The following is a 25,817-nucleotide window of genomic DNA, read 5'->3' as shown; positions in this document are numbered from 1 at the left end:
GATCCCTTCCCTGCCGCTGGGCAGGCCCTGAGGGCTGCATCCGTGTGAGCTGAATCTGCCCGGAGTCAGCTTCGCAGCGTCACTCATTGCTGGGAGCATTGCTTTTTGCCACCTTGCTCTGCTAAGTCTGAGACCAGTGGGCAGTTGAATCTCTTCATGTTCCTGAGCTTTGTGACTCTTTGGCCAGAAGTCACCACGGTAACCCCTGCCTCCCAAGATGAAGATGAGGTGGGATGGTGTGTGCAGAAAGTTGGGAAGTGGGAAGTACGTGTGTGCATTTGTCCTTTCTGCTACACTTGTATTTTACCCCTAGTGAGGGCCCCTTGTGACAGCGGAGGCCTAGACAGGGCCCACGCCCTGGTCCTCTGACCTTGGTCCTCTTCCTGGGGAGCCCACCTCCTCCTTTTTGAGTCCTGTGGTGCTCTCCCTGTGGAACTGGTGCCTTCTTCCCCTGGGAGCCGAGCAAGGGGTGCTCTGCAGTGGCTGCCACGAAGGGGAGGAGACCTTCCTGCAAGCTGGCCTCATATCCTGGGGAGAGACCACTGGCCTGGGCTACGGGGGGACTCTAAGTGTCCCTCAGAGGACAGGGCTTCTCGAGGCAGATGCGTGCTGTTCTGGATCCTTCACTCTTAGCTCACCTGTCATGGCTAGGGCAGCCTCATGAAGCAGCTCTAGGCAGGGGGCCGTAAGATGAGGTCCCTCTTTCTTCCTCCGCAACTGACACATTGGGGCCTCAGTTTCCCTTCTGAGTGGCTTCTGTGATGTGATGAGATGTAACCAGGTGTTTGCAGAGCCTCACTGATGGGGGACAGGGAGTTGAAGAGCAAAGGAATCCTGAAATTCAAGCTGGATTTCATTTCATTTTTCCATTAGCTTTTGCAGCAGAAGAATTGTTGTAACCTTGGTGGCGAATCCCTCAGTTGTCCTTGCCTGTTTTCTGGAGCCAGGAGGGTGGCGCTTCCCTTCAGGGAGCGTCCTCTGGGTGTGCTTTGGGGTCCTGAGGTCCTCTTTGAGGACGGACTTCTTACTGTTCTCTCTTTAGATTCTTTTAAAAAAAATTTTTTTTTCATTTATCTTAGAGAGACAGCGTGAGCAGGGAGAGTCATAGAGAGAGGGAGACACAGAATCCGAAGACAGGCTCCCGGCTCTGAGCTAGCTGTCAGCACAGAGCCCGATGCGGGGCCTGAACCCACGAACCACGAGATCATGACCTGAGCTGAAGTGGGACGCTTAACCGACTGAGCCACCCAAGCGCCCCTCTTTAGATTCTAGTAATGTATTTTTGGTTTGTACATGGGCTTAACCTCTTCTGTTTTTAACAACTCTGTAGTGGCATTAAAAAAAAAAATCCCTTTTAATTGAAGTGTACTGTACATAGAGAAAAGGAGACAAATCAGACCTGTGATACTTTTACCACACAAGCACATCACATAATCAGTGACTGAGATCAAAAAACACAGGAGCATCCCAGAATCCCCCTCCTGCTCCCTGCCTGGATGCTTGTGCCCCAAGAGAGATTGTTCAGGACTTTTAACACCATAGGTTGGCTTTTCTTTTGAACTTTCTATGAATGGAATCATACAGTGCATATCTTTTGGGGTGTGGCTTCTTTTCATTCCTTGCTGTGTCTGAGCCATTGGGTGTGGTATCAGTTCATTCTTGTTGGTGTACAGTATTCCGTTGTTCAAATATCCCCCCACCAGATCTGGCCTCTAGATTTGGGGGCTGGAGCCACAATGGACTGTGCTGCTAGTCCCGGTCTTGTGACTGTCTTGGTGGACGTGTGGACGTATGTCTGCTGGGAATAGATACGCTTGGGAGTAGAAGTGCTCAGTCATGGGCAGATCCTGCCAGGCAGCTTTCCCAGTGGCTACACCGTTTCACATCCCCAGCAGCAGTGTCTGAGCATTCCTCTCTGATGCTCGAGAGGTGGCTAGTCTTTTCACGTGAGCCATGCTGGTGGAGGTGTAGTGGCATCCATCCCTTTACAGTTTAAATTCACATTCCCTTCCTAACTAACGCGGTCGAGTGTCTTTTCCTGTGTTTAAGTGAAGTACCTGTTCAAGCCTTTTGCCTCCTCCCCCTTTTTATTGGGTTGCCTGACACTTTTTCCTGTTAATTTCTAGTTCTTCTTTCCTGTCCTGGGCATGTCCTTTGTTACGTATATGTATTGCATTTTCTCCTCCTCTAGGCCTTGACTTTCCACACTTTTTCAAAAAAATTTATCTTGAGAGAGAGAGAGAGCACATATGCGCACAAATATATGAATGAGAGCCAAGCACACAAGTGGGGGGGGGGGGAGAGAATCCCAAGCAGGCTCCATGTCTAGTGCAGAGCTCAGAGCCCAACCGGGACCATGAGATCACAACCTGAGCCAAAACCAAGAGTCCGATGCTTAACTGACCGCACCACCCAGGTGCCCCGACTTTTCGTGCTTTTAATTGCATTCTTCGATGAACAGAAGACGTACTTTAGTTTTATGTATTCCAATTCATCACAGTTTTTTTCTGAATATCTTCTGTGGCCTGCTTAAGGAAATGCAGTAGTTGTATACTCCTAGGTCATGATGATATTCTCTTATGCTATATTCTAGAAGTTTTATTGTCTTTTACTTCTAGATTAAGAGTCCATTTGGAATTTATTTGTTTTTGTATGGCATGAGGTAGGAGTCAGGATTTTTCCCCCCAATGTGGATATCAGTGACTCAACACTATTCATTATTTGGCATTTGGTTTGTTTTAGAAAGAAGACTATTTTCTTGTGAATGGTTGGCACGCAGCACCCTTGATAATACTGCTAGCTTCTAGCAACATCTTGATAATAATTGTAGTGATTATAATAGTAGTAGTAGTAGTAGTAGTAGTAGTAGTAGTAGTAGTAATAGTAGTACTTTGTTTCTTTTTTTTTAATGTGAATCCCAGTTCCTGCCAGCCCCTCGGTAGATGGGCAGCTCCTTGTAGGCAGTGACAATGCTTAAGCTTGTTTAACGCCTTGTTTAACATGCCCACAGCAATGGCACCACACTAAAGATTGTGTGTCCCGTGCCTCTGAGCCCGCCGGGCTTTGTGCATCACAAGAGGACTTACTGTGGGCTTGCAGGGCCGGCAGGGACCGCCACGCCAGTTCCTGCACAGCTGCTCGGCCCTGCCGTCTGCGCCCCGGACCAACTGACCAGAGGTGTTCTGACTAGAAATAGGAGTTGCCTCAAACAGCTGCTTCTAGGTCACTTTTTCAAACTTAGGCTGTGTTTTTTTTTTTTTAATTTTTTTTAATGTTTTATTTATTTTTGTTACAGAGAGAGACAGAGCATGATGGGGGAGGGGCAGAGAGAGAAGGAGACACAGAACCGGAAGCAGGCTCCAGGCTTTGAGCTAGCTGTCAGCACAGAGCCCGACATGGGGCTCGAACCCACGAACATGAGATCTGACCTGAGCTGAAGTCGGAGGCTTAACCAACTGAGCCACCCAGGCGCCCCGGCTGTGTGTTTTAAATTGGCCTCCATAGGGACACCTGGGTGGCTCAGTGGGTTGAACGTCCGACTTCGGCTCAGGTCATGATCTCACGGTTCATGGGTTTGAGCCTCGCGTTGGGCTCTGTGCTGACAGCTTGTACAGAGCCTGAACCTGCTTCAGATTCTGTGTCTCCTTCTCCCTCTGTCCTTCCCCTGCTCATGCTCTGTCTCTGTCCCTCAAAAATAAATAAATGTTAAAAAAAAAAAAAAAGTAAAAAAAAATTGGTCTCTGTAGATATTTGGGCCAAGATGTGGTCAATCTGTAGTGCTAATTATTGTAATTAAGATTTGAAACGCAGTTCATGTTCTTAGTGTCCCGTGTTTCATGCTGGGATAGTGAGGAACACTTCCCTGCCCCACACCCACACACTTCCCCACAGGCTCCCCTAGTCTCACCTGCCCGGCTCTCCAATCCCCACATACCACATAGCCACCCCCCAGACCACACCCCCACTCCCGCTACATCTCCAGCTTCTAGTGCCCCCAGCCCACACGTACACATAGCCCGTACTTGCCCAGAATACACGCACACAAACCCCCATACTCACTGCTCCCCTGCCACATGCGCCCTCTGCAGTGGGGAGGGGCTTGTCTTTTCTAAGCAGCTGTCGGGAGACCCCACTGCAGGCTTGATGTGGTTCCGTATGTTTGGCCCTGCTTCCTTCAGGGCCTTCTCTTAACCCCTGGTGGCCTGGCTTCTCCCTGTTTTGTTTTGGAGGGAAGCAACAGCTTGTATTTTTGAAAGAATTCCAAGAGGAAAAACGATCACTGCGGTAACGATGCCCCGTGGGGAGTAAAATCCACACTGGAGGGCTGTTTTCATTCAGAGTTCTAAAGAGCTGTTCTGTCTGGAGAAAGTGTGAGTGGCTGGAGCAGAAGACCTTTGTCCTTTCAAGGACAGCCCCTCCCTCCTGCCTCCACACTCTGTTCTGGGCAAGGTACCACCAGATTTCTTGCGGGGGAGGGGGTGGGGGGGTGGTAATTGAATCCTAAAGAAAATGCACCTGTGTTTGCTACCTGGGAGAGGAACCCATCAGATGAGAGCAGAACTTTCCCGCCCTGAGTCCAGGAGCCCAGGACTCTTCAGGAGTGGGTATGTGCGCCAGGCCCTCTGGGGCAAGGAGTAGGTCACTGAGCGCTTTGACCCCTCCTGGTGCACCCAGCCAGCATCACTCTCCCTGTTGAGTGCCGGGTACGTGCCAGACCCTGTGACGGGCTTGGGAACTGATGTCAGCAAGGGCGGACTGGGGACCCAGTGAGGAGACTGGACCATGTCCCACCAATGGTAGTTATAAGACAGCACAGCACTGTACACTGGGAAGGGTGTCCCAGAGCTGTGAGCGTCCTGGAGGGAGGGCGGGGGGCACTTGTACACAGTGCACTGCGCCCAGGAGGGAGCTTCTGACCCTGCTGTGAATGCACTGACCCCACTCGATCTCCTTGGTTAGCTTATGGGGCTGTCCCCATTTGGGCTGTGTGCCCAGGGCTGCGTAGCGAGAGCTGGCCGAGGCGCTGAGAGAACATCTGAGGAGGGATTGAGTGCAGGGCGTGGAGGGTGACAGCTGTGGGGATGCACGAAAGAAGAGGAGGAGGGGGGTAGCGCTGGCAAGTGTGGAGGGGTTCTGAATTTGGGGAGACCCTCTGCGGAAGCCCTCTGCCTCCTCCAGATCCCCCGCAAATGTGGCTAGTCTCTTTTGGCTTGGACTCACATTCTCTGTGTGCATGTAGGATCTGCCCTCTGAACTGGTCAGCCCAAGGGCAAGAGCTGGGTCGCCCTCTGGGTGACCCGAAGGAAGGGAAGAGCATGCCTGCTGGGATCTGTTCTGTGACCCTTTTCGGCAGCCAGGTGAGGGGAGTGGGCATGGCTGGGTTGGGGGGATATCGTGGGCCTCACACTCGTGAGGGCTCAGGCCTCTTGCTGGGGCTCCACGGTCATCACCATCATCACCGTGGTTGGTGCTTCCTCACTGAGGACCTACTCCGTGCGGGCTGCAGCGCAGGGCTCCTCACACCACGTCCACTCTCCACAGCCAAGGAACGTGCAGCCCCGCGAAGCTAGCGATTGCCCAAGTTCACGGCAAGCCGGTCAGTGCCCGGTGCCTCCTGGTGTGCTTCTGCCTTCTCAGGTCTCCAGCCCAGCACATGGCTTAGAAAAGTCCGTTTGGCTTCTCGAGGAAATCTGTGTAGGTGAGAATTAAAAGACCTCGTTTAAGCAGTGTTTCCGCCCACAAATAAATGTGCCAGTTCTGACTTGTAGTTTAAATTTGGTTTCAATTAGGACTTTATCACTTGTAAATCACACCAGAGAGACAGTTCTCTTACCTTTACTTCTCCCCAGACTGTGACACTCAGAGAAGCAGCTGATCAGAGGTTAAAATAGCTTCTAGTTGCCCAGAAGCTTCAGCACATTTTGTTGCTCTGTAAAGCGCTGACTTGCCCGGGAATTGATTTGATGCACAAAGAATTTGCTTCTCCACCCCGGGTGCCCGTGCTGGGGCTGTGTGCATTGCATGCTCAGCTCTGTGTTGGGATGGAGGGATGAGGACGCAGACCCCATCCCTTGCTTGCGTCAGCGGCTGCCCTTTGTGATGGATTTGGCTGGTGGGAGGGGCGGTGCTGGGGCCAAGTACACAGAACACTGGGCATCCTGTGTCCAACCTCTTGGTTTGCGAAGTGGGTGTCGGGACCTTTGCTCTGCTATGTCCCAGGGTCTCCCTGTGGATCCAGTAAGCTATGGGACGTAAGACAGCTTGGAGCCCTGAAAGTCCTGCACATTAGGTTACTGTAAAGGGTCACGTGCAGACCAGGTACTTAGTTGCAAGGAACAGAAATCTATTTTGCCTAATTTGTTTGTTTAAAAATGAGAGTCAGCCTTGGAAGTATGCAGGCAAAAAGAAGCCCAGCAATTCTCAGAAGTGGCTCCCCTACCTGCCTATCTGCCTACCTGCCTCTGTACTAGACTCAGCAGCGGACCGGCTGTGGCCCTGCGGGCCTGATGCAGCTGCTGCTGCGGGGAAGTCTGTGCGGCTGCCCCCACCCCCTTCCTAGCTGGGAAAGTGAGTGTGGGGCGCTTTCAGCCTCTGTGCTATGCAGCTGGCTCTTTCTTTCCCAAGGCTCAGGTAGAGCCTTCCCAGGTAAAGTGGGGGCACAGGCACTGGGCGGCCCGTAGAGTGACTTGGGAACTCAGGTTGCAGTCCCCTTCCTCCATGGCTGTAGGCAACCTGGGGGTGTAGACAGCCCAGTCAGCCTGCAGTCAGGAGACCGAGGTCCGGGCCTAGCTCTTGTCCTTCTCATTCTGCATGCTTCACCTGGACCTCCTGCCCTTGGGATGTGGATGTTGTGTGAGAGCTTCTTCGGTGCCTCTTCTCATCCTGCCTGCTCTGTCCAGAGCCCACCCTAGTCACTGCAGCTTGCTGGGGTCTCATCCCAGTCACTTCCTCTCCTGGGTCAGCCACTGTAAGAGGAGGGATGTGTTCTGACTCAGAGGCTGCTGCAGTGGACCATGTAGCAGAAGGGTGACCCTGGAGTGGGCAGGCTCTGGGAGCATTCAGACTTCCAGGTCTTACTGAGAAGATTCTGATTTGGCAGGTTCTATTTACAACAAGTTCCTTGGGCCGCTGGATCTGGTTCAGCCTGTACCAGATGTTATCTGAGGCCTTTGCAGCCCTAAGAGTTTGTGGTTTTCTTTCTTTTCTCATTTGGTAAGAATGGACATGGTCACACCTCTCTGGCTGTTGTGCAGAACACACACCCAAGCCTTATTTTGAAAGTTTTGGAAGCATGATGCAATCAGGAAGCCTCAGTTTAAGTGCTGACTATCTTTGGTTAGCTGCGAGCCATTGAGTAAGTCCCTTCGTTGTTCCAAACCTCGTTGCACGGATGGGATGACCATACCTGATCCCAGGAAAGTTGTGCGTACAGAGGCCCCGTGTGTGTGAGAGGGAGACGTGGGCAGTGCTGTGGGCACTGCCCTGTGCAGGTGTCACAGGCTGCTCCCCCACACAGACTCACAGGCATCCTGGGGGTGAGAAAGTGCCTCTCTTGACCCATATCCATTTTTCAGTGGCTTCACCTGGTGACCCTCACCCTTTCCTTCCAGGAATGTTCTTTATAAATAACATTCTATAGTCACGTTGTTGTCACCCTCTGCCTGTCCTCTGGCTCTTCCTGGCCTCTCAGTGCCATGGCTAAACTCTGTAGCCCCTGGGGCCAGCCTCCATGCTTGCTCCTCCTTCCCGCAGCCCTGGTGCACCTTGGATGTCTCCCTCCTCTCGGTCCTCTCCATGGGCACAGGGCTCAGGCTCCGCACACCTGCTCCTTCCAGTTCCTCTCGCACCCCTGCCCTCCCCAGATGGCCCGCACTTCTTGCAGGTGAGTTCAGGTTTCATCTTGTCAGCAGTTAGTCACTGGGCAGGCATTCCCGTAGCACCCAGGAAGTCACAGTACCCATGCTGTGCAGTGACTATCCATTCACCTGTCTGCTTCCCCTTTCATCTGCCCCGAGTCCCCTGAGGGCAGTAGTCACATCTTCTTCACCTTTGTGTTCGCCAGATGACAAGGCTCAGAGACACTCTGAAAATATTTGAATGAGGAAATGAGGCCACTAGACAGGCACATGGATTTGGGAGTTGGCTGGGCTGAGATTTTTTCTCGGGGAGAAGCAGAATTGCCTTTACTTAAGAGTCTGTAGTCTGTGGCCATCCCAGCAAGATGAACTTCACTGGGTGCGAAGTCTATTCAAGACCATACAGCTTCCAAAATCGGTTCAGGCATGGACCGGGGGCGCTTTGACGCCTGCCCACACAGCAGAGGGCTTCGTGTCTTGGCTGATCACAGGCTGTGAGTAAGCCAGTGGTGGCGTTTGGATAGCAGCAACCCTGATGTGGTTCTGTTGGTGGCTGTCAGGGAACGGTTTGGGGGACCCAGCACTGGTGTGAACAGACACATGGGCCTGGTGGGCCAGGAGAGGTAGAAGGGTGTAATTTTCAAGGTCACCCACTGGGGTTGTCAGGCCCTTGCTTGCTATTCCCTGGGATCCAGGCGGCGGGGAGGACTGTTTGCTCTTCATCCTGGCGGATCTGGTGACAGCCAGACAGCAGCTGCACGTCCTCAGGACCAGAGGTCCTGGGTGGCTGTTTCATCCCCCCAAACAACCAGCTTGGCCCCCATTGCGGTGCCTCATGACTCTGCTATCCACTGTGAAGCCAGGGAAGGGGGTCTGGGCCAGCCCCCCAGTGCCACACGAGGCTGTCTCATAGCAGGGCAGGGGTTTCTAAGCTTCGTGGACCTTCTTGTTAGCCTGGTGATTCGCTTGCTCTTGCCCCAGCTGTGGGCTTTACCGTGGTGAGGAAGTCCTAGTGGCTGCAAGTTCTGCTTTGTGGCCGGGGATGAGTCTTCTCTCCCAAAAACGGGAAATGGTGAGGCCGGGGGAGAGGGTAGAAGGTAACCTCATCATTCACCATCAGTTGGTTTCTTAACTGAAGTTTTTGTCCTGAGCCGGGGAGCCGTCTGGCCTCCGACACTCCTCCTCCAGTGCGGCTGCTGGTTTGGCCCAGGCCGGGCTGCAGAGGGACGCCAGTGTGTGCAGGCCTCGGTCTGCCCTCCTCTTCCCACGGTGTGCTGGTGCTTTGGGTTTTATGTGTGTTTAAGTCTGACAAGGGTCACTAAACATTGAGTAGGCTGTGTCAGGCCTGAAGGCCAGCCTTGGTTTCCTGCTTTCCCGTTGAGCCGGGTGAAGGCGAGGAGAGTGTGCATAGGGTGTGAGTCCAGTCCAGACAGTGAGCTGCACACAGCTGGGTTCCTCTGGCTGTTTTAGATCATTTTGCTATTAAATCACTTACACAACCGAATGAAAGGAAATGGAAAAAATACTACCCATAGGCGTGTTGTGTGAGCCCATGAAGTCTCGGGCCACCGCCCGGGTCTTGTTGCTCACGGCTGTGTGTGGGCTCTGTGCCTCTCGCCGTCCCTTTAGTTCTGTTTCGTGGGGCGGTTCCACGACCACACGGCCCAGCGCACCAGCAGGTCGGAGTCCGCTCGTAGCTCCAGTGCTCCCTGTTAGGAGAAACCCAGCTGTGAATACCTCTCCGTGCATGGCTCTTTTCTCTCCTTGTGGTGCTTTTCTGAATTGAAGTTCCTGGCCCAGAAATGGCCCTGTGTGGGTCACATCTCTCCGAAACGACACCAGGAAGAGATGGGAGGCAGTATGATGCTGATGCAGACGTGCCGTTAGACACCAGTGAGACCGTGTGTGTGCTTGTGAGGTGGGGGCGGCCGTGTGGCCAGAGCAGAGGGCTGGGTTCTGTGGGGAGCAACTTAGGCTTGAGGCCCACCCTCCCTTTCAGACCCTGGGACCCAAGCTGTGTGACTCTGGGTGGGCTCTTTACTTGCATTAGACTCACAATTTTCTAATCTGTGAAAGCAAGCAAGCAGTGCTGACCTTATTAGACTTTTATGATGATGAGTCAAATAATGACTATTCCGGTTATCTGAATAATCAGTTGCCTGGCCTGCTGTCATTACTATTACTGTAGGAAATACAGTAGAACAGGGGTGAGGAGGGTCAGGTCCCACCCTCCCTAGAGCTCACCTTTCACTGGGAAGTCTTCTGATTTGATGGACCAGGTTAGATGTAATCTTTCCCACATTCCTAAGTAGTGGGCACGGTTGAGATTTTTGCCCTTGATCTACAGGGACGGAGCAGAGGGGCAGGTGATGGTCAGAGAGGAGCGTAAAACTGACAGCTGAGGGGCGAACACGCAGATGTGAGTGGTAGGAGAACTGCGCGCACGTGCGGCAGCAGGGAACTGGGCTTCTGGCTGTCTGCGGGAAGCAGTGAGAAGAGTCGGGATCTGACACGCACAGACCTGAGTTTGGTGCCACCCAGCCTCCATCCTTGCATCTGTGAGACAAACCTACTGATCCCCGATGCCTGGAAATTGTTGGGAGGAGAACGTGGTCTGTAGGGGAGGAATCAGCATGTGTGCTCTGCCTCCCCTGGCTTGCTCATTCGCTCATGTGCTGTTCGTCCCACTGCTCTTGGTGCCACGAGCTGGGGAACAGCAATGGAGAGGCCTCTCAGAGCGTCCTGTGTCGGAGGGAAGATAGGTGACAACATCGCATGCAGGCAAATCCAGGTAAAATCGAGTGTCTGGGATAGTTCTCAATGGAGGGCCTGCTTGGGGAAGAAAGCCCTTCTGCTGAGCAGGGGTGTGACTGGTGGCCCACATGGCGGGGGACGTGCCAGAGCCCACCTGCCAGCTGCTGGCTGCCCTACCTTTGGGCGTTGTGTGCAGAGCGACGGCTTCTGTGGGGAAGCCTCCCACATGTGGTGCCTGAATTCCCAGCCTGGGGCCCTTGTCACTCATCCCCGAGGGGATCAGATGGGTCATTCTTAATTTGAGCTTCGATTTAAAAAATTACACGTTTGTCACCTACAGAAACTTGGCAAAAAAATAAACACTATTAGAAGAGGATGATGCCTTCCATTCACACATCACTACATTTGAAAATGTTGAACGTAGATCGGTTTCTCTGTGGGTTGGACTGACAATAACTGCTCTCTTGTTTCCCAGCCTGGATCTGGGCCCTGGGCCCTGGGCACCTGTTAAGTCTGTTTTGGTTCCTAGAACCCAACTGACTATCCACTTTCTTGGGGGGGAGGGTTGGTATGTGTGGGATACAGTCAGAGCAAGGGGTGGAGGGGATGAAAGCCGAGCAGCTGATTCCCCAGGAGGGCGCGGACACGACCGTGACAGTGGGACTCAGGGAACACCCCTGGATGCCAGCAGGCTCCCACAGTGGGAGTCACGTGGGCCCTGCGCCAGAAGGTGGACCCAGGTTACCATCTTTAATCCTCGACATCACTGCCGAAGCAGCGCCAGCCCTGCTTTAACAGGGGAGGAAACAGGTCCTGAGTTTGCCCACTTCCCACACCGCTAAGCTGTGGAGCTGTGGTTTGTCTGCATCTGCTGATCTAGCCCTGCCGCCTGGGTTTCCTCGCCCGCAGGGCCCTCCCCTCTGGCTGCCCAGGGGCACTGGCCCTGGCTGGCTGTGTGTGAAGGGAAGGGGGCACCTGGTCTTTGCCCTGCCCTCTCAGCAGGACCTTTCAAGGGCTTCTTTCCTGCCAGGAACGTGGGGGCCATGGGGGTCGTCCCAAGCCTCTGCACCTCCCAAGGCTACTTGTTCCTCTGCTGCCCTTTCCCTTTGCCCACTCCTTAAGGTGCAGGATGGGGGGTGCTTTCTTTGGAGAGCCTCCCCGGATACATCAAGTGCACCCAGAGAACGCTGTGCTCCCCTGCCCCCAGCACCATGCCGTTTACATCTTCCCTTTCCTCCTCTGGGTCACTACCGCCTTCTGAAGAGCTACGGATTGTTACTCCAGAAGAATGAGCCTTTTCACACCTGGCCTGTGTGTGTGTCTGATCGCTGAGCTCTGGAATCCTTTCCATGGACCCAGGCTAAGACTTCCCACCCTGGTCCGTGAACACTAGGTGCCTCCTTGTTCTTTCTCCTAATGTGGTGCACCCAGCACGAGGGAGCCAGTCAATATTTGTTAACCAGTAATTTGCCGGACGGGTCACCTGCCGCCTCCTTTGAACACAGTTGGTTTCCCATTTGCACCTGCAACAAGAATAGACAAGGCTTGGGTGGGGCCAGCTCCCCCAACTGCTCTGGGGTGGGGCCTGGCTCTGCTTAGGACGCCTTGACAGACCCTTGACCCTCAGACTGCAGCCATCAACCTAACCCTCGTCTGCCTGAGAGCCACCGCACCCTTTCTCTCAGTCCCCTAACCACGGCCACCTTCTGTGTCACAGGCTCCTTCTCCTACCCGTGAGGCCCAGTCAGAGCCTGGAGTCTGTCGTCTGTCTGACCCCTCCCCATCCCCAGGGCACTCGGGCACCCCCATGTTCTGTCTCAGTGCCACTGCCCTCGTTCCAGCTCTCATCTGTGGCCCTCTTCTCCAGTGCTTCCTGTGGCCCCCTTGCTCTGTTCTCGCCGCTCACAAGCTTGTAGGGAGTGCCTGCGCCCCCAGGAGAGTAGTGGCTGTCTGTTCCTGGACACTGTGAGTCTGATTCTTGATGAAGCACTGAATACAGAATCGAAAGATCTGTCCGGCACAGGTTGTCCCCCATCCTCTGACACTTGTGAAGCAAACACTGTCACGCTGCTTGTCTGCTCTCAGGATTGATGAAAGTGAAAGCTTATCGTGGCCTCTGCAGATGCAGGCAGTCTGGGCCTGTGGCTTCTCTGTGGCCCTGCCCTTCCTGCCCTGGCCGGGTCCTCCCTGCCCTTCAGGGTCTACTGCCTCGTCCATGTGAGCGGCAGGCTCTTCTTCCTCCCTGGCCATTTCACTCCTCTAACAGTGCCATGGTGGCAGTGTGCTAGTCTTTGTTTTCATAGAAGAGGAAGTCGAGGCCAGACAGGTCAAATAACTTGCCCAAGGTCACACAGCAGGGTGAAAATGGAGCTGGGCTTTGCCAGGCAGGGTCCGGCCCAGAGCCCGGGAGCTCTACCACTCTCCCTGCCGTGGGTGGTGTCAGGCTCATGGTATAGCTGGTAAGACCAGTGCCTGCCCTCAGGGGACTCTCCACCTGCTGGGCAGAGTGGGAATAGCAGGCCAGGTAGTCCCAGACCCAGAGTCAAGGGCCCTGCCAGGATTACTGCCTGCCCAGGAGATCCAGAACCTCCCTCCCACCCTTTCCCTGGTCCCGGGACCGTGCAGTTTCTGTGCTCAGGTGTGGTGGCAATCAGCCCGGAGTTTATCACTGCATATTCAGGGTGAGTCAGACCCTGGTGACTGCCCTACCCCGAGTGCCCTTGGAGCACAGCGCCTGCCGCAGCCGCACCCGACAGGAAGTCTCCACCTGCCATGCGGCTGCCCTGGTTCTGAGGATGGGCAACAGGCTGAAATTGTGAAACCTGCTGGCTTTGCCCCAGCATTGCCAGTACCTTCCTGTCTTTCCCCCTCCTCCCCTTTCTGTGCCTACTTCTCCTTGACTCTTCCCCACCCTGGGCCCAAATCAACTGGAAAGGCTCAAGCTGGGGCCACTTTCACCTCATCTTCGGGGACTGGGTTTGGGGCCTTGTTCTCTCTTGATTGTTGAACAGAAGGGCCGTTTGCATGAACAGCACAGCAGGCGCACCCAGAGCTAGTGAGGCCTCTGTCTGGGCACTGGAAAGGGTTTCTGTACCTGTGAGTCCTGTCAGGTCTCTCGCTGCTTCCGTAACGGGCTGGTGGGAGAGGGAACCTAGATCAAAGGTTGGAGTGTCTAGTAACACTTTCCTGCTTCCCTCTTCCTCTTCTGGAAGGGAGAACCTGGGCAGCATGTCCTCTCAGGAGGAGGGGGGAGCCTGCTCCTTGTCCTCAGTGAAGGAGCTGGTGCTTCAGCAGGCCGCCCTGATGGCAGTTCCCACCTGAGTGTCTTCGTTACCAGCACATACAACTGCCGCAGGCCGGGAGTGGACCGTCTCACCTGGCTTCTGGTCTCCAGCCACGTGGGATGCTTGCTCTGCCCTCATGGCTTCGCTGAGCGGTTACCATTCCCAGCTCGGTAGCTGCTTGGTAACCCTCCGATGGGTGTTTAGAATTGAGTTGAAGGGTTACTTCCTTCTCTGACAGCACCTATCCCTTGCCAGTTCCCCAAGCGCACAAAACACTTAGTAAAGTCTTCCTTACCACCCACCCACTCCTGGCACAGAGTTACATTTTCTGTCTGTTCCTTTGCATGGATTTGAGACCCTTGAGGACAGCATTCTTGTTTCCTTTATGTTTGTGACCGAGCACACCCAGAGGACACAGGGACAGGAGTTACAAGGGAAGAGGGAGGACAGCAAGAGGAGACAGTGGCGTTTCTCCCCCACCAGCCCTCTGCGGTTCTGAGGGCTGATTGAGTTTCTAATAGGATTCAGGCAAATACAGATTGATGTGCACCCTCTACCCCCTGCAGGGATCCTCAGCTAATGAGGGCTTTTTCCGGGAGGGCACTGGAGAACAAACACCTTGTGAAAACACCAGGCCTGGAATGCCCCAGAATTGATAAGCCTCCAGCTGATCTAATATTTTATTATTTTTTTAAGTAAGCTCTATGCCCAATGTGGGGCTTAAACTCATGACCTTGAGATCAAGACTTGCATGCTGTACTGACTGAACCAGGCAGGCACCCCTCCAGCTGGTCTGATAAAGAGAAAAGACACAGGGTGTTAGTGTCAAAGGATATCACCATAGATACTACAGACACTGACAGGATAATAAGAGTATTATAAGCAGTTTTATGCTGGTAAATTCAGTAACTTAGGTGAAATGAATATTCCTTGAAAGACATAATGAGACTGACTCAGGAAGAAACAAAAAATCTATAGAGCCCCGTATCTAAAACCTCACAAAGAAAACTTTAGGCCAAGATGGGTTCACTGAAGTCTTATCTTAGATTTAAGGAAGAAATGATACTAGTCTTGCACAATCCTCATTTTATTTGTAAAAATGTTGGTTTTGGCAAAAGCATTTCTAACAGTATGAAACTGCTCAGTCAGGCCCTGTTTGGGGCAGAGCTGTTTTTGAGAGCCCCTTAAGTGTTGCCTTAGAGACCTCTCCTCCTGCAGGCTCTGGGACGAGTGAGGGCAGGGTCAAGGTCTAGGTGTGGAATCTAGGCGGGGGTCAGGAATGAGTATTTCCAGGAACAGGCAAGTGGACTGTGGGGAGAATCCTAGTCCAGGACATGGCTTTCCTGTCCTCCTCCATCAGTGTTTCTAAGAGTTTGGCTCTTTTAGACACTCTGTGGGGAGTGTCATTGAATTGGCAGACAGTTGACGAAGACTGTCTAGTCCAGGCCAGGAGGAGCTGCAGGAGATGCCCTCACCCTTGAAGACATGAAGGACTTGAGGGAGGGGTAATAAGGACTGGATATGAATAGGAAGGAACGCAAGCCTGTGTCCTGAGCCTGGAGTCAGACCCTGATGTGCTCTAGGCCCAGAGAAGCAACAAGCTTATTTATTGCCTGTGAACCTCCAGAAGGCTGCCTGGAGGAGGTGGCCTTTGGGTTGGCCTCCAGAGGGCAGGTTTTCTTTGGGGTTATGAGAATGGGCATGTCAGGATATGAGACAAGAGGGTCTGCCATCAGCGTATTCTGGAATTGGCTGCAGGGCCAGTGTTGGGGCCTTGTGAGGCTGCATCTTGAGAATGGCAGGTGTCCTGAGGGTTGGGGGAGCCAATGAGAGCTTTGAGCAGAGGAGCAGTGTGACGTGACCAGCATCTTGGGTGCAGATGGTAAGGTGGAGAGTCTTTGGGGAGGTATAAGAGGAAAAGGAGGGTGGTCGAGCAAGAGCTGCATTCTCCAGAGCAGAGGGGCAGCTGGCTGGCTGGCTGGCAAGGGGGGCGGGGCTGGTTGTGGGCTGGGTTGTGGTGGGGACCTACGGAGGCAGCTTGGGAGAGGGCAAGCTACCGAGAACAGGGACTGGGAAGGAGGGAGAAAGGTGGGATATTTGGAGAAGGCTGTGTGCAGGGAGGGGTTAAACAGAGTCAGATTTAACGGCCTCCGGGGTGTGGGGTAGGTGGGGTGGGTGCTGTCAAATCCCTTGGGGTGCTGTGCTGCTTGAGCCCTGCCTACACTCAGAGGTTGTGCTCCAGGGCCTGGCCCTATATTCAAGCTGGCTGTGGCCGGTGTAAGTGTGAGCGGCCAGATCTGAATCAGGTCTGAACTGGGCAGGGGGAGGAGGCATGGGAGAGGCGGCTGCATCAGCACTGTTTTTAGAAACTGAATGCTACTCTTGATAGACTCTCTCTCATCTGCTTGGCGAACACAGAGCGGGGGTCAGAAGGACCTTGATCCAGACCTGCAGCCACCACTGTCAGGTTCTGTGGCCTTGGGCATTATCTTTTCCTGTTCCCTGATGACCATTCGCGGGGCTCCCTGAGGATTGAATTGAGGACCTGGAAGATAGCCCTGGGAACCTTCGGTTCTGGGGGTCCTTTGAGTCTCTTAGGCTGGTGGGGGGGTGGAAGGGGGTTCTGCACCTCCTGCTGCCATCCCAGGTCACACATCCTTGCTGTGACCAAGGCCAGGATGGCCCAGAAGCTGTTCTGCTTCTCGCGAATGCTCACTGTCCTGTCGGCATCACTGTTGAGTGGGAAGACTGGAGCACACCTCGTCGTTGCGTTTATGTGGCCTGTTTATGTGTTACCCTGCTCCTGCCCCGCACGCATGGCTTTATTGTTCTCGAGCATCTGCCGTTCCCACAGCAGCCCAGACTGGGTCATCCTTAACCTCACGCTGCGTGCCGAGGTGATGGTGCAGCCCGCCCACCAGACTGCCGGGCGTTTTTTTAAATGTCACATAGAGAGTTGGGTGTTTTCTCATTTATTAATGAGTAACTGGCCTGCGCCAAGGCACTTGAGCGTCTCTGAGACTCCAGGACAGTGGTGGCCATGGCAGCTGCTGAGAAGAACATGGTGTTTGCACAGGACTGGTTCCCAAAGGCTGTCCCTTAGGCTTCATCCTCCCCTGCCAGCTAGTCCAGGTTAACTGAGCCCCATGGAGAGAAGCCTTCCTGAGGGGTCGCCCACCATCCCACTTCGGGGAAAGCTGAGCCTTTTCTGCCCTTCCACCTCTGTCCTTAATCACCAACGGGATGCAGTCACTGATGGCCATCAGGGAGTCTGCTGGCTGCCACTTGGGAAGGAGCTTTTTGTTTGACTGTCCAGGCTTATGGCTTGAATAATCCACTGGCATTTCGTCAGTTGGGCCTCTGTGGAGGGTCCTACCCAGGCCCCAGCAGCCCCAGAGGTTCCAAGAACTCTAGCTTGTTTCTCATTTAAGAATTTGTATTCTGGGGGCGCCTGGGTGGCTCAGTCGGTTGGGTGTCCGGCTTTGGCTCAGGTCATGATCTCACGGTTTGTGGGTTCGAGCCCCGCGTCGGGCTCTGTGCTGACGGCTAGCTCAGAGCCTGGAGCCTGCTTCAGATTCTGTGTCTCCCTCTCTCTGACCCTCCCCTGCTCACGCTGTCTGTCTCTCTCTCAAAAATAAATAAAAACATTAAAAAAAATTTTTTTTAAAAAGAATTTATATTCTAGGAGTACCTGGGTGGCTCAGTCCATTGAGCATCCAACTCTGGCTCCGGTCATGATGTCGCAACTCATGGTTTCAAGCCCCACGTTGGGCTCTGTGCTGACCACTTAGAGCCTGGAGCCTGATTTGGATTCTGTGTATCCCTCTGTGTCCCTCCTCTGCTCCTGCTGTTTCTCTCTCTCTCAAGTATAAACAAACATTAGAAAAAAGAACTTGTACCTTGTTCTCTCTTCCCTCTTTGCCATCACCAAGCGAATGCCTCTCTGCCCCAGGGCTTACTTGTCCAGCGAGATTGCCAGGCTATAGGAAAGGTCCTGCCAGCAGCTCTCCCAGCCTCTCCTCGGGCTCCTAGTGCCTTAGGACACTGGTCCGAGCCCTAGTGATTGGCCCCACCGGCCTAGACAACCTTACCAGCATTCACCTTCACCGTGACTGCCGTCACCCAAATTCTGCCCATCTGTCCCCTCCCGACCCCACAGAACCATGCTGACCGCTCTCCTGTCGCTGCTCTCACTTGTTCCCTACTGCCTCCTGCCTCATCTCCAAGAGACTGAGCTGCCCTGGGTTGGAAGAGCAAGGGGTTATCTTGATCACATCACAGAAGCTTTTCTTTGAGCCAAAAGCCTCTAGCTAGGCTGGTTCTGGTCTCCTTTCCCCTAAGTGTGAGGCCAAGGAATGGTGGCGTCTGGCTTTTCTCAAGAGTCTCCAGGATGATCACTGTTAGGAAGTGACTCATAAAATAAATGCCACTCTTGGGGAGGCAGTCGTCAGTGGCATAAACACACTTCTGGGAGAGCTAGCACACGCAGCTACTTCACCTGTAATTTATGTGTCAGCTCTAGCTTTTTTTGTAGTAATCTCTACACTCAACATGGGACTTGAACTCATGACCCCAAATCAAGAATCTCATGCTCTTCTGACTGAGCCAGCCAGACACTCTCCCCCTCCACCCCACCCCACCCCCTGCCACTACCAGTTCTTTCTTATGTCATAGCCGGCTCGCTGTGGCAGCACCTTACTGATGTCCCCACGGAACACTGCTGCAGTGAGATGGTCAAAGGCACGTTGCTGCCAGAAATGAAGTACACGGTGACACCCTCTGGAGGGCCAGCCGTGGCATGCTAGGAGACGCCGGAGTCTCTCAGGACATGCACTGAGAGCATGGGCATGCATTTGAGCACATAACCCTGCACACCCCCCGCATGTCTGTCCTCGGTCTGATCTAACGGAGTAAGGGGAAGGCCCAGGAAGACGTGCTTCCGCAGGTGGACGCGGCCTGGTGGTATCATTGTGGCCCCTGGTGGATCTGGAGACCAAGTATACTACGTCAAGGTTGAGGTGAACAGGACTTCTTTAGACTCAAAGAGATGGGGGGCAGGAGAAAGACAAAAATGATTCAGAAGAAATTTTTCCCATAGAAACTTCAAACTAGTTCCCCTTCCCTCCATCCCCTGAATACATCGTAGGAGTCTTATTGCCAATCCAGTTCTAGTTTGAGCTCTGCTCCTCCTTAAGGCGACCAAATAGGTGTTTCTGGAGAGGCCTCTGGCCTGGAAGAGCGAGTCCAGAGGCCTGAGCTTTTGCCCCACCCTGGTTGTTGGTGACTCCTCTTCCCAGCTCAGCAGGGGCTCCCTCCAGATCTAGAAAGTGGGCCCTCGGGCACCAGCCAGCTTCGTTTCTCACCACTGAAACCTTCTAGCTCCTCCTGCTGGTGTTTTCTGAGGGCCACTGGGGGCCTGGCCTGGCCTGGGCTCACCGGTGGTTAAGTGTTGCTGGGGGCGGGGGTGAGGGGAGTATAAGGTTGGGGAGGGAGGGAGGCTCCAGTGTTGTGCCCCACCTGGGGGCTGCAACCCCAGGCTGCTCCTGGCCAGAGAGCCCCGTTCCTCACCAGCTGCCTAGGCATGAAGGACTGCAGGTCGGAGTGTCCATGTGAGCAAGTGGTTTTCTCCCTTCCTTTGCAGGACAAGGAAGATGGGGAGCCCAAGGCCAAGCAGCCCAGAGAAGGGGAGGAGGAAGGCGAGAAGCACAGGTGAGGCCCATGTGCCGCGCTCTGCTCCGTATGCTCCTGGGACACCTGCCGGTTTCTATGTCTTCCCACCTCTGTGTTCACAGTCTCTACCCCGTGCCCCCACCCCCAGCCCGGACACACACCTGGGGCTGCCTGCTCAGACCTGAAAATCTTGCCTTTCTCCCCAGTCGGAGCCTTCTCTGCACCCTTTCCCCCGCTGGCCAGCTGGCTCATACTCAGCCACCAGCATTTTCTTCCCCACTCTCATTATGGTTTATCATTCTTCTCCCTCAAACCACTTGACTGGCGTGATTCTTCGGCACCTACAAAATCCGGTCCAAACCCTGCCTGGTGTGTAAGCTCTGCCCGGGCTACCGGCCTGATCCGGCCTCGTCCCCATAACCTCTCTGCCCTTCAGCGTCTCCTGGCACCGTCCTCCGGTACACTACTCCTTTTCATCTCCACCTTTGACAGGTCAGTCTTCATGCGGAGCTCAGCTCAGAGGCTTCTGTGTCTTCATCCCTGTCTGTGCTTCCCCACCCCTCAGGTCATGGAGAGCATTCCTCTTCATCAGATCCTGTCTTACGGCCAAGCCTACTGTAGTTTCCCCACAGCTGGTGCTCACCCCTGTGGCTGTGGGCACATGGTCTGCCCCCAGTCTCGAGGGCTGGCACGTCCATGCGGCTTGGGTGCTGCTTTGCATTCAGAAATACCCGGGAAACATTTGCAGAGACAACGTGTGGGGCCGGCAGCAGCTGTGTGTTTGGTCTTTGTGAGCTGGGGAGAACCTTCATGTCTGCCCAGCGCTTCCCAGGCTTGGGTTCAGGGGTCTCGTGCCCTCCCTCCCATGCCTAGCGCTGAGCTGGGGCCAGAGCGTAGCTGGAGGGCTGTGCTTGGGGATCAGACTTGGTTTCTGAGTGGACAGGTCACTTTCATGTCCTCTGTCCCAAGCAGGCACAGGGCTTGACAGCACCTGCTCCCTTAGGGGAGTGGATCTTGAGGTCCTCAGGAAACTTACCTGGGCAGGCTGTGCTGTGAGAGGGGATACAGCAGGAGCGGGGGGACCCTCCCTGGAGGAGGGAGCAGGCCTTCCTGATGCCACAGCCTTGTGTTGTCTTTACCAGTGTGAGTGAGATCTCACGAGGAGCAGACCCCTCCTCTGGAGCTGATCTCAAACGAGATGGGGCTTTTCAGGTCCACAGAGGGTGTATGTGCTTGTGCGTGTGTGTGAGCATGACTTCACAGTTTACCTAGTGGGTTCACACTGTCCTCACGGCAGCCCTGTAGGGTCCTTGCCACCTCCCTTATTGTCAGAGACGGTTAACAGCTCTGTGCTGAGAGGCTGGTGGTGCTGGAACCCTCACCGCCCAAAACTGGGCTCTGTGCTTTCTTATTGGGCCCGCCCTCCCTCCTATCACCTCAGGGAGCCTCACCTGTGACAGAGATGAAGGCCAAGCCGTTGCTCTTTTGCCAGGTGACTTCACTTGGGTGGTTTGGGGGCTGTGTACCTGCACAGTTTCTCCTGCTCTGTGATAACTGCTGGGGGAAGCTTTGGTTTTCTTCTGGTTTGTTCTTTGCTTCTTAATCACTGGCTAGAGCCTTGAGTCCTGGGCTCTCTTGGCTTTGCTGGAAGGTGCCTGCTCTCGCCCCCACCCCCATCCTGCTTGATGAGAAAGAGAAGGATCGTTGGTTAGCAGGTGGGTGGGTCATACAGTAGAAGACTTGACTGTTGAACTGTGTGATTGAATCTCAAATGTGGTGTTGACGGAGGAAAAAGCAGTCTTCAGAATTGAGAACAGACAGGGCAGGAAGGTGCATATCAAAGCCCCCACAGCAACAGAGGTATTACTCATCCAACAAGGCCTGACTCTGCTGGTTGTCGGATTTGCACAGGGCATCGTTCCTGGCCTGGAAGGCAGCAGTGGACAAAACAGGCCCTGCCCTCAGGGGGTGGCATCCTCTGGAGGGAGACAGACTAGCAGAAAAGCAAGCGTGTGGTAAGACGTCAAGGGCTGTGAAGCAGGAGCTGCAGAAATATAAACACGCAGGTGGAGGTGCACCAGTCCCTGGCCTCCGATCAGCTGCTGGGAAGTGGGGAGGAGCAGGGATTAGGGAAAGGCTTTCACTGGCTACAGCATAAGGCTTCTTTGACCAAGAAAAAAGGAGTGGGGGGGAGGAACAAACCTGTCTCAAAAAAAAAAAAAAAAAAAGCAAAATGTTGCTTTTGTTGACTCTGGAGGAAGTGAGTACAATGTTGTGTTATTCTCTGAATTTTCCTGTGTGCCTGAGAGATTCATAATGAAAACAGTGTGAAAGAGAAACAGTTCCAGGTTCCTGTGTGAGGGCTCTGGGTAAAAGAGACCCCATGCAGCTGCTAGAGCCCCTGTGAAATCCCCTCCCTGCCCACCCCCCCCCAGGCTGGGCAAGTACAGGGCCCCTGTTCCTTTGTTCAAAGCAGCCCAGAGATCAAACATGAAGACACTGAATTGGGTTCTGCTTCAGCTTGTCCTGTTCTTCCACTTTCCTCTGACCCTGCCTCCTTTAAGGCAGGGTGTATGGTGGGCCCGGCTGACCTGGTGAGCAGGGAGGGGCTTGACTTCAGTGGCTGTCCCTCTGCTGCTCAGTCACTGCCTAGCTTGTCAGGAAGCCCAGCCTTAGCCAGAATTGGATTTGTAGCCCCCACCCCCACCCCCAGGAAAAATGGACTCTCCTCACTTTAACAGGCTTAGAGTAAAGGGTTTGTCTGGGTTTGTTTTGGAAGGCCTCAGTCCCTGTACCAAGACTGCAGGGTCCAAAGCTTGGGTGTGGGCTTTCTAGAAATAGCATGAGGCAGCAGTCTGTCAGTGTCTCTCTCGGGAAAGAGGGGACCTTTCTCCTCATCTGCACCCCAAGTCTAGAAAGGAACTCCCAGTAGGATGCTTATGGCCTGGGAGCAGGCTCCAGCCCCTGCCATGGCCCCCTTTGTCAAAGGGGAGAAAGAGGCTACCTTCTAGTCCCCTGAGAGGAGGAAGGGTTGGCAGGATGACCTCTGAGGCCAGTTAACCAGTGAGCATCTTGGCTTCCTTGGCTCCTGGGAGGTAAGAACAGTCCACTTCAGTCCAGGTCAGCCCGCACTGCGCCCAGGTGCCGGGTGGGCACTCCTTTGGACACCAGCCCTTCTGAAGTGTCCTGAGAGGAATGCAGGGCCCACTCCAGGCTGCCTTCAGCACAGGGTAGAAGGACAAGGCCTCCTGGAGAACATTCCTCTTGAGTTAGGTTTGGAATATTAGTGGGTAGGATTTAGGCAGAAACGGTCCAGAGGTGTAGACCAGCCGGGTGGAAGGGCGAGTGGGGTAACCTCTTATTGGGGAGGCATGGACAGACATCCTCTGACCCATTGCTTGTAACCCCAGCCTGGGCTTTACACACGTCACTGGAGCAGGGAGGAGGATTTAATGGTGGCCTCATACGCTCTGCAGAGGTACGCGGCACGTCGCTGGTTTCTTCAGTTGTTCACTAGGTCTTCACGTGCTTTTGTTTACACTGATAGGACTGAGCAAAATATGAAAGGTTGAGGCAATTCTTTGTGCAGCAGCGGCCCCAAAGTTGTAGAAACTAAGCTGATGGAGAGAGCTCAGGACTGCCACTTACGAGCCTTCTGGCTTTTGCAAATCACATTGCCTCAGTGAGCCTCATCCCAGTATCTTTGCCTGAAAGATGGGGAGAAAAATAACACTAGCTTTCCTGATGAGCACAGCAAACACCTTCCCTGGGCTCTGGCAGAAAGAAGACACTTTTAGGCCCTCCTGAGCCAGCTGAAGGACTCCAGACACACCTGGGAAAAGTAGAACGGACTTTTACGTAGGCTATGCTAACTTTGCAAATGGGGAAACAGCGAGGTGGGTGGATGAGAACAGAAGTAAGTACATGTGGCGAAGAAATGAATCATCAGGGGGTCCTCTCTGGGGCCTGCCATCCCCGGTACAGTAGGTCATCCTCAGCAAAGAAGCTGAGTGGCATCATTTTGCAGATGCAGTGGGGGTGGGGGAGGTGTTAGGGTACATGTCTGAAGAAACTGGAGAACCCAGCAGGATTGGAGGCAGGCACCCTGGGACATCGGCCCTCACCAGCCATGCTGGAGAATCACCCAGCTTCCTCTCTGCCTGTGCTCCTGCCCATTTGCTTAAGGAACCTTCTCAGACAGAGTCTTGGCTGTTCTGGTTCCTTTGCCCTTCCTGATACATTTTAGCATCAGCTTGTTAATATCTGTAAGAAAACTTGTTGGGATTTTGATTGGAATTGCATGGAATCTGTAGATCAAAATTCCTTTTTAAAATTTTCTATTACTGTCTTCGAGATAAATCCTGCCCTGTCCCCATACAGCCACATCCCCACCGGGGTGGGAAGTCAGGCCCTTGAAGGTGGACCAGCCTAAGCCACGCTCTGTGGGAAGGAAAGGCGTGTTTGCATTGCCAGAAAAGGGCCCTGCTTGTTCTCTGGGCTGGGTCTGCCCACCCAGCCAACCCGCCTGGCAGCTAACTCTGAAGGGCCTCCGTGGCTCATCCCTAACACGGCCCCTTCCTACTGCCTAGAGAGATGATCTGGCGGCCCTGGAAAGCTGGCCCACAGAAAGGGGTATTTCTGTCAGATGCTTTTGTGTTTTTCTTTGTAAGACCTCGGTCGCTTCCTCTGATGGCGAGTCAGCTGACATATGTGCCATGGCGGGGGTGGGGGAGGGGCCTGGGGTAAGGTTTGTGGCTGCCAGTCACAGCCACCCTGCCAGGTGGGAGGGCAGGGGCGGTGTTGCACACCCTGTTGGGCATGGGGCAGGGGAGCGTGTCTTGTTAAGTGCCTGAACAAGCAAGCCTCAAACCCTCAGCCCCCACAACCACCACCTCCCTTTGGCTTTGGATCAAGGTCTGCACCCAACTGGAGCAGTCACCATTCAGGGACAGCGGTTCACTCGGGAGTCGGTGTCACACACTGCTGCCGAAGAAACTGGGCCATGGGCCCTCCGTCTTCAGAATGGAAAACCAGTTCTCCCACTCCCGTGTGGAGAGAGGTCCCATCCCAGCTGAGGCCCAGCCCAGTCCTGGCCTGGCACCCAAACCTTTAGTTTTCGAGTCGGGGCCCCAGGACGTTGTGTGCCAGGGTGTGCTCGTGGGTCCGTGGTGTCAGCTTGACTCCACGGCCATTGTTCACCGTAGCGGTGACCAGCAGAGTGGCCCTTGCCCGCTCTCGGGTTCCCTCGCTGTGCTTCGGGCCTGGGGCCGTCCCCTGCATTGCACTGGGGATGGAGTGGACCCCAGGGCTCATGCTGAGGCACCGGCACAAAGACCTGTGGCCGCACTGTTTTTCCTGACCCTGTTGCTCAGGAATAGGCCCTGGAATGTGGGAGAATGAACCAGGAGAGAGCTGGTTTAAGGAGGGCAGTGTGCACCGTGAGACCAGGCCAGGCGCCTCCTTTCTGTGCGAGGGGAAGGTGGGAGGATGGCTGGGTCCTTCCTGCATGGAAAGGAGTCCTGATCTCGTAGGCCATGATCTTCTGTGCTTCTCTGTTCTGGGGGTAGGCATGGTACTCCACTAGGTAAAGAAACCGCACTTCATGCAGATGAAGTGACTTATCCAAGGTCTCCCTACTGAGAGCAAGCAGAACGGCGCTGGGACCCCCTCCCCGCCACCCAAAGTGCCTCTGTCTGCGAGCTCCCGAGGTAGGCCAGGCCTGGTTCTGCACCACCCTCACCCGTAGCGCTGCTCCCAAACCTGGAGATGCTCCGGCCTCCCTACCACGTGCCCTGGCTGGGGCTGGGGGGGCGGGCATCAGGCACAGGGCAGCTCTGCAGCGGGAAGAGGAGGGTGTCTCTGGCAGCCTGCAATGGAGGCTCGCAGGTTAGAGCCCAGAGCAGCCCAGTGGGGTTGAGCACCGTCCACCTCCCCAGACTGTCCTGGGGGATGGGTTGGGCTCCAGGAGGATGGGGGGCAGGGGGCTGTGCAGGCTGCTTCTCCCCACCCCCATCCGGCCCCAAACAGCCAGGGTGGCCACTTCAGGCCTCATCTTGGAGGCCCTTGGGGATTCAGCTCAGCTCCCGAAACCTTTACCCCCCTCCTCGTTTAAAAGTCAATTTCTGGTGCTCTTGGTGGGCCTTGGGGCCTTGGGTGAACATAGCTGTCAGTCTGTCTGGGTGAGGCTCCTGTGTGGGTCCCACCCCTAGTGGCTCTGGTGCCCCATGGCCTCCTTGTTTTTTTTTTTTTTTTT

The 25,817-nt window shown here is 54.3% G+C and overlaps 1 protein-coding gene and 1 long non-coding RNA gene across 6 annotated transcripts in view; one reads left to right on the top strand and one right to left on the bottom strand.

Moving 5' to 3' along the window:
- LOC115274290 overlaps window positions 1-6,032 on the bottom strand; it is a 19,532-nt gene extending 13,500 nt beyond the window's left edge. For both annotated transcript variants that reach the window (XR_003901173.1, XR_003901174.1), the window contains exons 1-3: window positions 5,834-6,032; window positions 5,221-5,690; window positions 4,060-4,213 (exon numbers count right to left, since the gene is read on the bottom strand). This is a non-coding gene — a long non-coding RNA (uncharacterized LOC115274290). The remainder of the gene's footprint in view (window positions 1-4,059; window positions 4,214-5,220; window positions 5,691-5,833) is intronic.
- Window positions 1-25,817, top strand: part of CCDC12 (coiled-coil domain containing 12) — a 52,926-nt gene that overhangs the window by 11,490 nt on the left and 15,619 nt on the right. For 2 of the 4 annotated variants that reach the window (XM_029917741.1, XM_029917740.1), the window contains exons 1-2: window positions 5,301-5,357; window positions 19,536-19,603. In XM_029917741.1, the coding sequence (XP_029773601.1) occupies window positions 5,316-5,357; window positions 19,536-19,603 (110 nt within the window). In that variant the 5' untranslated portion in view covers window positions 5,301-5,315. Of the gene's footprint in view, window positions 1-5,300; window positions 5,358-10,560; window positions 10,648-19,535; window positions 19,604-25,817 lie in introns of those variants that run through there. The other 2 variants (XM_029917744.1, XM_029917742.1) reach the window with 2 other exon arrangements.

The sequence above is a fragment of the Suricata suricatta genome, chromosome 12, assembly GCF_006229205.1.
Source record: "Suricata suricatta isolate VVHF042 chromosome 12, meerkat_22Aug2017_6uvM2_HiC, whole genome shotgun sequence".
In the NCBI taxonomy this organism is placed as follows: Eukaryota; Metazoa; Chordata; class Mammalia; order Carnivora; family Herpestidae; genus Suricata; species Suricata suricatta.
The sequence above is the reverse complement of the archived record's forward strand: the minus strand, read 5'-3'. Positions and strand labels throughout refer to the sequence as shown.